General features: G+C 41.1%; 1 protein-coding gene and 1 pseudogene across 1 annotated transcript in view; both read right to left on the reverse strand.

Moving 5' to 3' along the window:
* Window positions 1-2,859: 2,859 nt before the first annotated feature.
* On the reverse strand, window positions 2,860-3,210 carry LOC121482248 (annotated as a pseudogene).
* A 5,669-nt stretch (window positions 3,211-8,879) lies between these two features.
* The window catches only part of CHAT (choline O-acetyltransferase), a 49,413-nt gene continuing 43,096 nt past the window's right edge, over window positions 8,880-15,196 (reverse strand). The window contains exons 14-15 of the mRNA XM_041745284.1: window positions 10,879-11,016; window positions 8,880-9,149 (exon numbers count right to left, since the gene is read on the reverse strand). Coding sequence (XP_041601218.1) covers window positions 8,880-9,149; window positions 10,879-11,016 — 408 coding nt within the window. The remainder of the gene's footprint in view (window positions 9,150-10,878; window positions 11,017-15,196) is intronic.

The following is a 15,196-nucleotide window of genomic DNA, read 5'->3' on the forward strand; positions in this document are numbered from 1 at the left end:
GTATTTTCTCACTTTTCAGGGACATCAGATAAATATGTGTTAGACCTTCTGACTATATTCTTTAGTATGTCTCTTCTGTGTTTTTCCTCTTTTCATTCTTCTTTTGCATTGTATGTATATATGTGTGCATACATTATTTCATTTTTACATGTAATCTAGTTTGCTAATTTTCTCTGTAGCCATGTCTAAACTGCTGTTAAAGCCATCAGTATGGTTGGGTTTTTTTCAGGTATTAATTTTTTAATTCTAGAATTTTAGTTTGATCCTTTTTCAAATCTGCTGTGCCATCTTCTATAGTTTTTGATTTCTTGCTGAGTTTTTAGGTTTGAGGTTATCTTCTTGATCATAGTAAAGATACTTATTTTATAGTCTGCTTGAGAATTCACTATCTGGAGACTCCATGTGTCTTTTTCTGTTGTTATTTCTGCTGGTGTCTGCTTATTTTGTCTATAGTTCTTGGTTTATTTTAATTGTGTACTGGATGGACATTGCCTTACAAAAAATTCTTTGTAGGAACAGTTTGAGGCCAAGGGTGATGTTATCTTTCTCAATAGAAGACACCTCCCCTCCCCACCCCACCCCGCCCCCACTGCTTGCCAGTTCCTGGTAACACCAGCAAGCCAGGATTATTTTAATAGGTTATCTTAATACAGTTTCAGGGATTGAGATTATCTGAGCCATCCAGATGGCTTGAAACTGGGCTGCAGTCTATGAGAAGGTTGATTCATTTGTATTTTATCCTCATTCCTAGCCCCAAAGAGGGTGGTGGCTTGCCAGGACTCCCCCTGGGTAGTGCTGGAGTCCTATTTTTGTATGCCTAACCCCGCAAAGACTCAAAATTGCATCTTATCTTCTAGGTTGTTTATTCAAGATCACACTAGATAGCCCCAGAGTAAAAGCATCGCCAGTGTTAGGCTTACTTACTCTCATCCTTTCTCTGATAATGATCTAGTTGGCTCTTTTAGGATTTTTACAAAAGATTTTATTTATTTACTCATGAGAGAGGCAGAGAGAGGGAGGCAGAGACACAGATTGAAGATTGGAGATTGAATCTAGAGATCAATTTGGGGAAAATTAACATCTTTCTGAGGCCTTCATATTCATGACCTTGAAGAACCTCTCCTTTATTTAGATCTTCTTCAGTGTCTTTCAATACAGTTTATAATTATCTGTGTATAGGTCTTCATGTCTTTTGCTAGATTTATTGCTAGGTTCTATTATAAATCATGTATTTTGTATTGTGATTTTATTGTTTGCCACTGGTGTATAGAATAAAATTGACTTTTATATATTGATTTTACATGTGACTTTGATCTTTTTAATTGATTTCTGTTATGGTGTATAGTGCATGTTTTATGCAGATGTTCTATGTCAAGCTGATTTCTAATTCCTTTTATAATGAGCTTTTTTTAAAAAAATTCTGAATGACTGTTGAATTTTACTGAATGCATTTTCATGATCTCTTAGAGCAGTCCTATATTTTTATTGTTTAAGCTGTTCATGAGTAAATGACACTTAGCTATTTTCTTTTTTTAAGCTATTATTTTAATTTCAGTTACTTAATATACAGTGTCATATTAGTTTCAGGTGTACAGTATAGTGATTCATCATTTCCATACATCACCAGTGCTCGTTATCTTCTACTATTAAACTACTATTAATACTAACTACTATTAAACCTGACTTAGTGGTGGGTGTATTATTTTTTTTATATACTGTTAGAATCTGTTTGCTACTGTTTCATTTAGGATATCTGGATATTTATGCATGAGTAAAATGGACCTTTAGTTTTTCTTTTTTTTTTTTTTTTTAAGATTTTATTAGTTTATTTATGAGAGACACAGAGAGAGAGAGAGAGGCAGAGACACAGGCAGAGGGAGAAGCAGGCTCTCTGTGGGGAGCCTGATATGGGACTCGATCCCGGGACCCCAGGATCACGACCTGAGCCAAAGGCAGACACTCAATCACTGAGCCACCCAGGTGTCCCAAGTTTTTCATTATTGGATTTCCAAATCTGATTTGGATATTAAAGTTATACTAGCTTCAGAGAATAATAAATAAGGGAGTATATGCAAAGAGGGAATATCCCCTTATTGATTTTTATACACAATTGAAATCACCACTTCTTTGAATGTTTTCAAGGGTATGTCTACAAAATTTTACATTCCTTCCCTTCTTTCTTTCCTAAGTGGGAAGATTTTAAACTAGTGCTTCAGTTCATTTAAGATTTATAAGACTGTCCAGAAATTTTATTTCTTCTTTCATTAGTTTTAGTAAGTTATATTTTCCTAAGAATTTTTATCTAAGTTTTCAAATTTATTGTTATGAAGTAGTTGATATATTCTCTGGTTATCATTATAATGTCTACTGTAGTTGTATCGACCTTTTATTCATTATACTATTTATTTCAGAATTTCTCTCTTTTTTAAATTGGTTTTACCAGAGGCTTGTCTATTTTGTTATTCTTTTTCAAAGAACCAACTTTAAAAAAATATATTTATCACATTACATTTTAGTTATGAGTTTATCAATATCCCCTTAGATTGGGGGCTCCTTGAAAGCCAGGGACTGTCACATTTTGCCTTGAAATAGGTAACAAATTATTTGCTAAGTGAATAATGAACAATATTTTTATTCAAATAATATGTATTTATCCATTATTTCTGAGGGTTAAATCTCTAAATATTCTATAAGCTGATTTAAAAATACTCAAATTCAAAGAAGAAACTCATACCAAAGCTTTGTTTTAGCCTGTGCTAAATCATTTTTAAAATTTGTAGCTTTGGGGCATTTTATTATAAAAACCTGACACTTGTACACATAAACTAACAAGAACTTAAAATTCATCACACATTTACTTCATTTTTTAGCTTGACCTTTGGGTAAATCTTTAGCTTCAGTGATTTTGGCTGCTATATAAGGAGATCCTCCCTTTTCTGGGTGACTTAAAAGCATAATTCATCAATGAACATCTTCTATTTTTCCTTTATTGGCAGTAAGGCTTATGTCTAGTATCAATGCTGCTTCTTGTTTTGTCATTTTGGGTTCAAATGCATCTCTATTATAGCCATCACTGAAGGCAGATTTTGATAGATTTTGAAAAACTTGTTTTACTTGAGGCTCTGTTTGTTTTATGGCTTGCAAAACATAATGCTCTGCAAATCCTGCAGTAGCAACAGTCAATCCAACTGCTACCACTGTACAGGCCATGACTCTGGCTCAGTTCCCCAACCTCCACCGTGTGCATTGTCAAAGAACCCACGTTTCTTTTGTTTAGCTTCTCTCTTATGTTTTATTTTCCCTTTCATTGATATTTGTCTTATTACTTTCTTCGAGTTTACTGTTCTTTCTACTTTTTTTTGAGTTTACCATAGGACTCTTTCACTTGCTTCATAAGTCATACTTACCTCATCAATTTTTAGTCTATCTTCTTTTCTGATGTATTTTAAGGTAAAATTTTTCCTCAAAGCATCAGTTTTGCTCTATCCCAGAGGTTTTGATATCAGGTAACTTTATTATCATTCTGATTGAAGTGTATCTAAATTTCCAAATTTCCAGCATTATTTCTTTTTGACCCAAGAATTTTAGAATAATGTAGTTCTTTGATTCTGGAATATCCCTAATGATTTTCTCACCGAATAATGCTCTCCCCCTATTCTCTATTATCTCTTCTTCCTGAACTTTTACATGTATCTTCCCTGTACATGTATCTTCCCTGTATTTTTATTTTGTTATAATGATCAATTTTACAGCTTCTCTATGAGTCATCTATTCTCTCCAGCCTTTGTGATATTGATTCTCCTATTTGTCTTATCTGCTGCTTTACTTAATACACACCTGTGAGTCATTTCTTGTGCTACTTGTATTTTTTGACCATGGGTTCATCTTCCTTAGAGTGTTTTCCCTCTCTGGGTGTTTAGTGTTTCTAGGGTTGTGGAAAGTGGTGGTTTTCTGTTTGATTCTGCTGAGGCCCTTCGAATCTTACTGATTTTTTTTTAAACCATTGGCTTAGAATTCTTGCTTTACAAATAAGTTGTATAAACCCAGATTCCACATCTACATATGGCACAGATTTATAAATTTATTCTTCCAAACTTCCCTGGGCTGATGGGAAGAGTATTTCCAGTCTCTTTTTAGGATTGGGACACCTCTACGAGGGTCTGGTTTTGTGCAGAGAGTTGAGCTGCATCTCCCACCATGCGTAGACTGAGGTCATGTTCTCTCAACTTGCAGGGGTAGTAAACCCTGCGGTCAGCCACTGAGTTTGTGTCTGGTCTGACATACCTTTAGCTCCTGTTTGCTGCTTGATTTTGGACATTCTTTTCTCTGTAATGTGAGGATTTATTTTCTTTCTTTGACCTTGGTTATATATTTAAAGAATTTTCTCTTTGTGCTTATGTGTTTTGTTTTGTTTTGTTTTAGATTTTATTCATTTTTTTGTGAGAGACACAGAGAAAGAGGCAGAGACACAGGCAGAGGGAGAAGCAGGCTCCCTGTGGGAAGCCCCATGCGGGACTCAATCCCAGGAACTCGGGATTATGACCAAGCCAAAGGCAGAAGCTCAGCCATTGAGCTACCCAGGTGCCCCTGTGCATATGTTTCTATAGGTGGAGGAAACCCTTCTGATCATTTCAGTCTCCCATTTTGCTGCTCCTTAATATAAGAAATAGAGGTCGAGGACAGAACCCTGGGGTCCAATGACAGATGAGGGACAGAAATAGGAAGTGAAATCCCACAAGGAGATGGGAGAAACAGTAGAAATAGAACAAGGAGAGGGCTGGTCTTTAGGAAACAGGGAGAACAGCTTTTAGTAAGGCTCTCTTATGTGATGTGAGGCCAGCTTTTCCCAGGGATAGCATATTGTTCATCCTGCAGACTCAGAAGGCCTCTTTGGAAGGAAAACTCAGAGAAATATAAAAGAAATATAAAAGGAGGAGGATCAGCTGAATTTATAAAGGGAACTCAAGGCACTGGTTCTACACCCCCCCCTCCCACTACCAATGAGAACTGCTTAGGATTAATTGGGGAACTTTTGGTTGTTTTTGTGAACCTGAGAGGGACTCTTCTCTGCATTTTTAGCTAAATATGCCAAATTCCACCCCACAGGACCTCCGAGACGACAAGGAGGGTGTTGCATTATTTTGTATGTTGGGGGCTGGTTTGCCTGTTTGGAATCCTATATTGTCTTCATCTTGTTATTCTAGGGCCACATGTATATACATGATGAATAAGAGCAAACCCACATTACTTGGATCCTGTTCCTTCCTAATCCCACCATTCCTCTTGGAATGTTCTTAGCCATTATCTTTTTGGATACTGCCTTTTCTGCATTCCAATTACAGAAATTCATACAACTTTAAGGTTCCTTTAGGCTCTGATTGGAAAGCATTTGGGCTTCTTTTTGGAGGAATCTCAGTTCTGGTTCTGTGGATCTTTGTGGCTGCAGAGGAATGTATCTTGCAGCTTGGAATATATCTCTGGGCTGTGCAGAGTGAAGGAACTTGTGTACCATGTACCTGAGTCTTCAGTAAGAGACTTTTACATCATTTTCTAAGTTTTCAAACAAGGACAATCTATGTCATCTCATCACAACCCTGGAAGCGGGTAGTGCTGATGTCAACATCCCCATTTTACAGATGAAGAAATATGGCTAGAGAGGTGAAGTGACATCCCCAAAGTTAGAGATAGAACTGGATTTATACTTCAGGCATCCTACCTCTGAGCCTGGTGCTATTTCCTCCACTCCATTCTGTCTGTGCATGTTTGTGCAGGCTTAAGTGGAGACACCCATCTCTACACCCAGGTTTCTGCCAACCTGATCACAAACAGCCTGTGAACCTCTCTGCCCCTCACTCTTTCCCCATGCCACACACTAGAGGAGATTACACTCCTTCCTCCCTTTCTCTCCTGGCCCCTGTATCTTTCACACATCCACCACTGCTGCTGACAGACCTCAGACAATGCCAAAGGAATCGTTGACCCAGTTCACAGAATTCACAACAAAATCTATAGCATTTCTGGGTAGAAACAATGGCTAACACCATCTTTCTTGGCATTACTTTTTATTGAATACAGATTTACAGTCTTGAAATATTTTGAATATAGTGCTTTCAATTTACGGTTCTTTAGTCATACATATATTTCTTTAAAGCACAAAAAACTATAACTTAAAATTGAAAGGCTATAAATACACATGTATATATTGCCATAAATCTAGAATAATTTTATAAAAATAGAACTAAAATGTCAACTTTGTATATTTTGGCAACTTAGCAGTATTGTAAGGTGGCCACAAGCATTTTTATTATGCATCACTGCCCCAGTGTGACTCTCTTCAGATATCATTTCCATCTCTTTGGGGACACTTGGAACAGTATCTATTACCAGGATCCCCCAGAGGGATGCCCATGGCCATGGCTTAGCATTGCCTTTGCATAAAGACTCAGTGCATCCACCTGTTCTTGGAGGGGGAAGACCAGCTTCCAGATTCTTCCTCAGAAAGAGGAGGTGTTCCCTCCTGTCAAGTGTCCACAATCCTACACTTCTTGAAGCCCTCACAGTGTATGGTTGATATCTGAATATACAGAGTCAGTTTCCTTTCCCTATGCTCAGAGAATGATAGATGTGTTTGGTTCTTTCAAATCAGTGTAAAAAGTCTGAAACAAATTCATCCAAACAGTGCCCACTGGGGTAACATCTTCCTGACAGTGAACATGAATGCCCGCTTGCTTGCGCAAAGCCCCTTACACATGTGCTCTACAATCCTCACAGCCTTGAAAGTTTGGAACATTCTTGTCTCCATCTGATGACAGAGGGAATTGAGTCTCTGGGCATTTAAGTCTCTTGGTTAAGATCCATGGGGTTGCCTGACCCCCAAATCAGAGATCTCTCTGCCTGCCGTCAAATCCATGGAGGGAACCAGAAGAGAACTCAGATCTGTACTGTGGCCATTTGGTGAGAACAGACAAGTGGCTTTGGGTCGACTTACAGCAGGTGGACAGTAGTTCCCCAGATATTCCTAGGATTCTTGGGCTGCAACTTCCCACGGAGAGCAGGAAGGTGGATATCTGTGGAAGAACTATGGACCTACAGACAGTGCCAAAGTCTTCCAGTGCCTCCCTTCATCCAATAGGGATCCTCAATCTAAAACCAGGGCTCAAAAAATTGACTGCTTGGGGTTGTTTGTGTTTTCGAAGAGTTGAGCAAAGGTCATAATGCCAGCTGCCCCCATCTCAGCCCTGCCTTCAATACAGGTCAAAGTGCAGAAAGCTTGCTCAGTGGCCCAAAGGGACATGTGCAGGGTCCCTGGGCCAGAGTGCAGTGCTTAGAGTGCTGCAGAGCACAGTGAGAATGGGGCAAGGGGGCTTTTTCAGGAACCCCCTGTAGGTTGCACAGCAGAACTCAGTGTGGTGAGAGCCAAGCTCTGTACCTCCTCTGGACAGAGACAGACTTGCCTCCACAACTATTTGCAGTTTTGATTTTCTGGTTGCTTTCTGACTTCCTTGACTTTTTAGATTTTCCATAAAAATATTTTGCACTGGGGAGTGCCTCTCATATGTCCTGGATGATCACAGCCTCTCAGGACAAACTTAACTTTGGCTCTGTGCATGATCTGCCTCTCAAAGCTTACTCTGGACATAGTCATTCCCTCCTACTGGCCCTGCTCCCCTCCAGTGGTCTCTTCAAACTGCTCCATAACTGCACCCCACCGACCCACCCACTGCCAGGCCAGGGAGAGCCCTGCTCTGTGTTCCTCCATGTGAAATTTGGTTAGAATCCCTAGATAACATCCTCCACATAAAGGAGCCCAGCTGTCTGCAGGTGGATGCTTGGGCCACTGAGATCGTTTTCTGAAGTTAATGTCACAGTGTTTTTTTTTTTTAAGCCTCCCTTAAGAATGAATAAGACAAAACAAATAAACAACAGAAAATCCCCAAAGCAACCCTCTCTCTTCTCCTCTAGAAATCAGATCACCTGTAAGGGTATGATTCCTGTGAAGGGGAGTAGTGAAGCAACCAGGAAAAATGTGAGTGCAGGATTCTTGGGGAAGCAGACTGCTCCTTCCTCTGTCTCTGCTGCTTGGCAGGCACTGTGCTGTTTACTCATCCAGGACTCGCTGGTGGCCCCAGGGAAGCAGAGCAGCACTACTCCAGTGTAATGGCGGATGAGTCTTTCTCCCCTATCAGAATAGCAGGACAAGACTTTCCGAACTCAATGGAAGGCTGCCCCTGGGAGACGAAAGGAGAAATGCATTCTGGGGCCTGGGTCACTATATTTTAAATTAACTCTGTGTGTGTGTGTGTGTGTGTGTGTATAGGGGATGAGGTGTTTACAGCACTATATGGCTCAGTGCAGGCCACCCTGAATGCCATGATTGCACTGCTTTGAATCTGAAAACAATACTCCCTACTCCTCCACAAGAGAAAAGAGGTAATGACCTGAGTTAGCCTCTTTCTTCATGATTCATGTAGGTACATTGAATGTAATAGGGTGACTCATTCTTTTTTTGGGCAAAACATCACCTGGACCCTCTAGGTCTTGCTAGAGAAGAAAACACCACCATTAAGCTTCTGAGGCTATGGAGGGAAGGTGGTGTAGACTTCCCCATCTCACCAAGGTTGCCTCAGAGCCAGGCTGGTCTATTTCCCAGTACACAGGCCAAAGGACAGTGTGACAAATAAGGATAGTCTCAATGTCTAATGAGGGACACTTTCTTCCCAAGACTCCTGCTTTGCGTGATGCCTCAGTGTGGTCTCTGTGTTGGGCCCTGAGGACAGGGGAGCTACCAAAAGCTAGGGAGAGGGTTGGGAGCAGGGGTTTGGTAGGGTCTAGCAGCTGAAGAATATTGGATTTGGGGAAATGAAACATCATGGCAGGAGTCAAGGTTGGTGCCCCTGGATGGGCCTCACAGCTTTTTCTTTTGTTGCCAGTGGCTTGCCCACTGTAGACTCTGGCAGACTGCAGAGGTCCCTCATTTCAATGAGGCTTTCTTCCACTGCTTTTGCAAACTTGGTAGAAGAGGTGTCTTTGCAGCCATGAAAACTGGAGATGCAGAAAAGGATGCTCTCTGGCTGGGGGTTGTAACAGGCACCGTACCCGTTGGGTACCACAGGACCATAGCAGCAAAACATCTCCATGGTTGTGGGCACCTGGAGGAGAGGACAGGTCAGAAGCTGCTGGTTCTGAAACGTAACCTGTGAACTTGCTAGAATACAGGGCATTTTCAATGACCCTGAGGCCTCAATGGGATATTTACATCTCTATTTTCCACCTGGGCATTTGACTGAACCAAATGAACCAATTACTTCAGCATGGATGGTCATAGCCAGAGTCATAATAACAAACCCAACTAACTGCACAATATCATAAGAAGAGGGTCCATAAGCCATTCCCTGGTGGGAAATCTGCTCTACATGTGGGGTTAGAATCTCCCAGAGTGACCTGTGCTGGGTCTCAGGCTGAGTCTCTCCTTCACCTGGGGGCTGTTGGAGGCATCGAGGCAATCAAGGTAATTTACTCAATGGCACCCTGGTGGCACCCAACGGTTGGATGGCTTCCCAGAGGGAGTAATTTATGAACAGAAGGAAATCTGGCCTGTCTTCTCTGTCGATTTTCCCCACATCCTTAATTACTGTCAGTATTGCCTGGCTGGTCTGATTTTCTCCCCACAGCCTCGCCATGCACAATTACCCAGCGTGGGCATTTCAGGGATTGCCATCAACTGGAGTTTTAGTTATGCACCTAATACATTTTGATTCAGAGAGCTGAAATTTTGTAATCAGGATCACAAATCAGGGAAATATGTCTCGGATGGCATTCAAGCCATAAATATGTTCATTTCCAGGTGGGAGAAAGAAAACAAAGAAACACCAAACTACCATACCAGCTAATCTTATTAACGAGTCTTAGGGGGAAAAATAGAACACATTCTTGGGTGTTGCAGGGTGGAGCTTGTTTTTACACCAGGGCACTGTGTAGTTGGGCCTTCAGAACTGACACTGGCCATTTTAATGGGGCAGAACAAACCATTAGTCTTGCTAATAGAGTCACCTCTTTGTCAGATAAATTTGCCGTGCGATAGCTGAAGGCTGTAAAACCGTTCCAAAGCACTTTTTGCCCATGGATGGTTTCCTGAAGAATTTATATTGTGTGTCCTGTTCTCGTTTATTCGCTTCTGTGAGCTCACTGCTGTGATGTCAAAATCAAATCACTGAGTGGGCTTTTATCCTCAAACACAACTTTATCAATCCTTCTCATTGCCCAGGTTCATCCTTTAGCAGATGAAGCTTTAGGGAGCTGATGTTCAAGGGTTCTTTCCTAAACTGCCTGCCCTTCTCTGGTGGATTTTATTCTGTCTTTGTCACAATGGTCCTCCCACAGGATGGGCCTGTAGCATCGTTTAGGAGACCTGCCGTTGGTAGTGCAACCCTTCACAATAATGACCATGACCTGTTTGTAGGGTCCTGTCCATGCCAAGTACTGGGCAAGGCTTTCTACTCAAATTGTCACTTTAGTTGAGCCACGACTTCACTCTAGACCTGTTGGGCTTCTGAGCCTGTGGCCATCATGGTGGAACACCACCCCTCAAGTAACAGAAAGATAGTACGATAGTTAGGACACCCGTTCCCATCCAGTCCACCTCTATTAAGGTGGCATCCATGATTACACCCATTGAAATGGTTGGGAAACCAGAACTCTGAGCATTTAGGTCACTTAGGTCATTTTACCAAAGGTCACGCAGCTTGTGAGAAGCAGAGCTGGGACTTGCCTGCCTCCAGCCAGTGGGCTGTAGTCACTGACTTATGCTAAATGGTCTTTTAGAAAGGCCACTGGTTGCACTAAGTGGCCCCTTGGGTCACAGCTGCAGTAGGGCTGTACCTGGCTGGTTGAGAGGATGAACCGGTTGCTCATCATGTATGTTTCATCTGTGAACATCTCAGGCAACTCCTTGCATGTGTCCCGGGCCAGCTCCCGCAGCGCCAGCAAGTGGTTGTCGATGGCCATCCCTGTTATGGCCTGGGTAGTTGGGGACAAAGGACAGGAAATGAGACAGAGGCTCCTGTGCCCTCTTCCCTTGCCCCCGCCCCTTCTCTAGTCTCTTAGTCTAATGCTAATAGCTACTGCTAGGGCCACAGCTTGCACTTACCCAGTGCTTGCTGCAGATAATGTGTGTGAGTGGCCGCCCAGGACTGACCACTCTACTACTCAGACCTTTCCTATGTGCACAAGGCAAATCCAGAGCAGGCTGGGTTCTAAAATGAGCGTGCCTGAGTTAAAGGTCTATGAGTTTCAGTATCCCCTGCCTCTCAACCCCCGCATGGTCATTGCTGACCATACACTGCGTATGACCACTCACGTGGAAGGGGTGGGGTGGGCACCCCTACTTACTTGTTAGGTAGAGGAGAAGTCTGGGGAAGAAGATGAGTGTGGGCCCTGGTGAAGCAAGGAGAGGGCTGCTCAGGCTGTCCCTGGGCACTCTTACCACAACCAGCACTTAATCCTCCAGCAGGAGTCCAAGGAATGAGGGATAGAGAACATTAAGGTCTGTTCCCAAATCTTGGTTCCTATTTCATGGGCTCAAAATCAGTTCAACTAAACTGGATTTACAATCAAAGTAATCATTCTGAGACAGGAACTAGACATTTCAGCAGAGGCTCTGCTGATGTTTGCAAGGGGAAAGCTTATTGAATGAATAAAGATTTTTTTCTTTTTATCACAAGCTACTTGAACACTTATCAAAGGATAAGATAATAGCAGTGGAGACTCCAGAATGAATATGTGGGTGGAGCTCAGAGGTGGTGGTGTGGCTGGAAGTTGGGCAGTGGGGCCATGGTACTCATTTCATTTCTTTCCCACTTGAGTCTGCATGTGTACACACAAATTGGTTTTGCTTGGGTTACATGTTTATTTGGGGCAGTTTTGGGAGCTGATGGAGATTTGACTACCTCTGGTCTACAGTCGTAATCTCTGTTCCACATCAGGGTAATTGTAAATCTTGGGAGGTTCACAGTTATGTAAGGTGGCCACTTAAGCTGTTAAAGCCCCACTTAGGAGGAAACCTCCATCACGATGAACGTTCAAGTTTACAAGGCACGTTTTGGGATTTGACAGCTGTTCTTTTTCAGTGGAGAATGAATGCATAAAGATGATTCAGAGGCCTCAGTCTCTTCAGATGCACTTAATTATAGGCTGAAAAGCCATGTTATACAACCACAGCTCACTTTTAGACGTGCCCTGTTAGGACAGGGGGGACAAACTCGGAATCTGTCTACGAAGTGAGTGGACTTCTAATTTCTCTGGTGACCTCTGCTTAATTGCTGATTTGTGTAGATCTATAGAAGCAGCTGCTCTGTGTAGCAGCCATCTCCCCGCCTTCACCACCTGGAGCTCACTGTAGCAACTGGGGTTGATTTAACAGATTGTTTGGATTAAGGCCATGAGTAGTAATGAGTAAAATGATTCATCGTTCAGTCCTTCATTCATTCAGGGAATCTTACTTGAGCATCACACTATGTGCCCAATGCTTCTGGGTGCTGGGGGTGGAGGGTGTCATGAAGGAAAAGCATAAGGTGCTGTGAGAATCTGTGATGGAGTCTCTGAACCACACTTGCTTCTTCACTGGGATGTCCTTTTCCCACTACCACAACCAAATATAGCTGTCAGAGAGCTAAAGCTTTCCTTACTTCTTTCCCCTGTCCCTTACTCCACACAGCCAACCAGGCACCAGACTCAGCACAAAGCATTTTTATAGCCCTGCCCTTTCCACCCCCATCTCTTTTATTTAGCTGTTCTCATCAACTTAAAATAGTTAATACAGCCGAACCCTAGGGCTTTACAAGGTATTTTTCTAAATCTTTCATAAGCATTTAAATTATTACCAAAATTATATATTTATATAGTTTAAAGCCCCAAAGAAGCTAAAGAATTCTGTCAATTTGCCAGGTCTGATTCCTACTCCACAGAGGCAACCATTTTTAGCTATTTAATTTTCTTAGTTCTAAGTAACAGTCTTAGGCTGCCATCACTACATTTTCCAACTTTATCTATATCTTCTTGTTATAGAAGATGAAACTCTGGCTCTTTTATACTCTTGCTTCCCAAATATCCTTCCATTCTCCCATTCTCTCAATAGAGTTACATTTAACTCTTCATTGTTTGATTGGTCTTCAGTGTTGACATGATTATAATTATGCAAGTATTCACAGGGGAGTCTCATGGTGTATTATGATTAGATTTCCTTTCTTACTCATCTTTGTTTTTCCTTGGAATTGACAATTTTTAAATGATTAAATTATGATTTCCCCCACTTGCTTAGCTTTCTATGTATCTATAACTAATTGGTTCCTAAGCTGTCAGTCAGAAGTGTAAAATTTTTCTTAATACATTCAAATAAATCAGATAGCTTATCAATTTCATCCCACCTCTCACTTCTTGCTTCTCTATGGTCCCTATGTCTGCTGAACAAATGTCAACTTGGGATCTCCCTTAACTTTGATCCTCTTTCTCTCTTTCTTGTGTTGAACCTTCTGATTTTTGGAGCCCATGATTTCTTTTATATTTTATCTCTTACTTTAGGTCTATATCGTCCAATAGTTTTACAAGAAAGAAAGCTTAATAAGTAAAACTTTTGAGAACTTGTCTGTCTGAAACTTTCTTCTGTCTTCAAAGCTGATTATAGTTTAGCTGGGTATAGAATATGCATTAAAAATCACTTTGCCTCAGAGTTTGAAGACATTACTCCATTATCTTCCACCTTCCAGTGATGCTGCTGAGAAGTCCAGTTACACATTTATTTATTTATTTATTTATTTATTTATTATATTTTTTATTGGAGTTCAATTAGCCAACATATAGCATAACACCCAGTGCTCATCCCATCAAGTCAGTTACACTGTTATTCCTGATCTTTGACCTTGATTTTTTTCTGAGAGATTTTAGGATCTTCTCTTTGACCTTTGTGTTGTGAAATTTCCTTGGTATGAATATTTTAATCTATTATGCAAGGTACATGGCAGAGTTCCTCGATGTCTTGAGACTCTCAATGAGACTCAAGCTCATGTCTTGCCAATTCTGAGAAATTTTCCTGAATTATTTTGTTGTTCCTCTCTACGCCCATTTTTTCTTCCTGGACATTTATTACTGGGGTTTTGATCCTCTGGTACTGAGCCTTTTTTCCTGTCCTGTATTTCATTTCTTTGTTTTGTTGATATTTTGGGAAGATTATTTCATCTTTATCTCCCAATGCCCCCATTGCATTTTTTTCTACTGTATTTCTCCCCAGTTATTTTTATTTCCTCCAGAAAGATTTTATTTTCATGTCCTTATTAATGAATGCAACAAGTTCCTTCAGAGGATCCCAATTATAGTTTTTAAAAATGTTCTCCTGCTTCCTGCCTTGTTTTAATTTCCTTGTTTTAATTTCTCTTAAATTATTTTTATTTTTATTTTTTTCTTAAATTATTTTTAAAAATTAAACAAAAATTTTAAAATTACACAGAAATGTTTGTACTGGTTTCTATGTTTTATATTAGCAGATCTCCCCAATGTCTGATGATTTATGGCTATTTGTTTATACCTCAGAATAAAGCATGAGAAGGATAATTAGAAGATACACGTGTAAGCCTGTGTTTGCCATCTGGTAGACTTTACTGGGAGGTGAGCCAGCCAGGCTGTTTCATTGGGCACCCCAGCTATCAGTGTCTGTGACTTTGTTCTCTTGAGCTGGTCAGTCTCACCACTGAGAAATCCTCTAACCTCAGGCTTGGGGAGAGGTGGTAATAAAAGTGCTTCCCGGTATACCTGGAGCTGAATATGTAGACTTTGATTAATCACCCTGTTTAGTTTGATTAACTTTCCCTGAGCTCAAGCTGGTGTTCCCAAATCTAGAGTCCTCTGTCTTCAACTTTTCCAGAGCTTCTAGCCTACCATTGAGAAAGGGGAAGGTAGTGGCCTGGCTGCATGGGGTAGTAGAAAGGAGCTGAGGTTCTAACTGCTTCTTAAATAGATCATCAACCAATCCTCTTCTTTTCATCCCTGTATGCACTTGTATTTTTGGTGGGTACCTCCAATGACTGAGCCATTCTGAGGTTCTGCAGTACGATTCATTGGGCTCCTGGGTCTCCCTTACTATTTGCTTGGGTTTCAGCTTCCTCTGGTTTGCTAAGTCACTTGCCATCTCTTCTACTTTCCAACTCTA

Source organism: Vulpes lagopus, chromosome 2 (assembly GCF_018345385.1).
Source record: "Vulpes lagopus strain Blue_001 chromosome 2, ASM1834538v1, whole genome shotgun sequence".
In the NCBI taxonomy this organism is placed as follows: Eukaryota; Metazoa; Chordata; class Mammalia; order Carnivora; family Canidae; genus Vulpes; species Vulpes lagopus.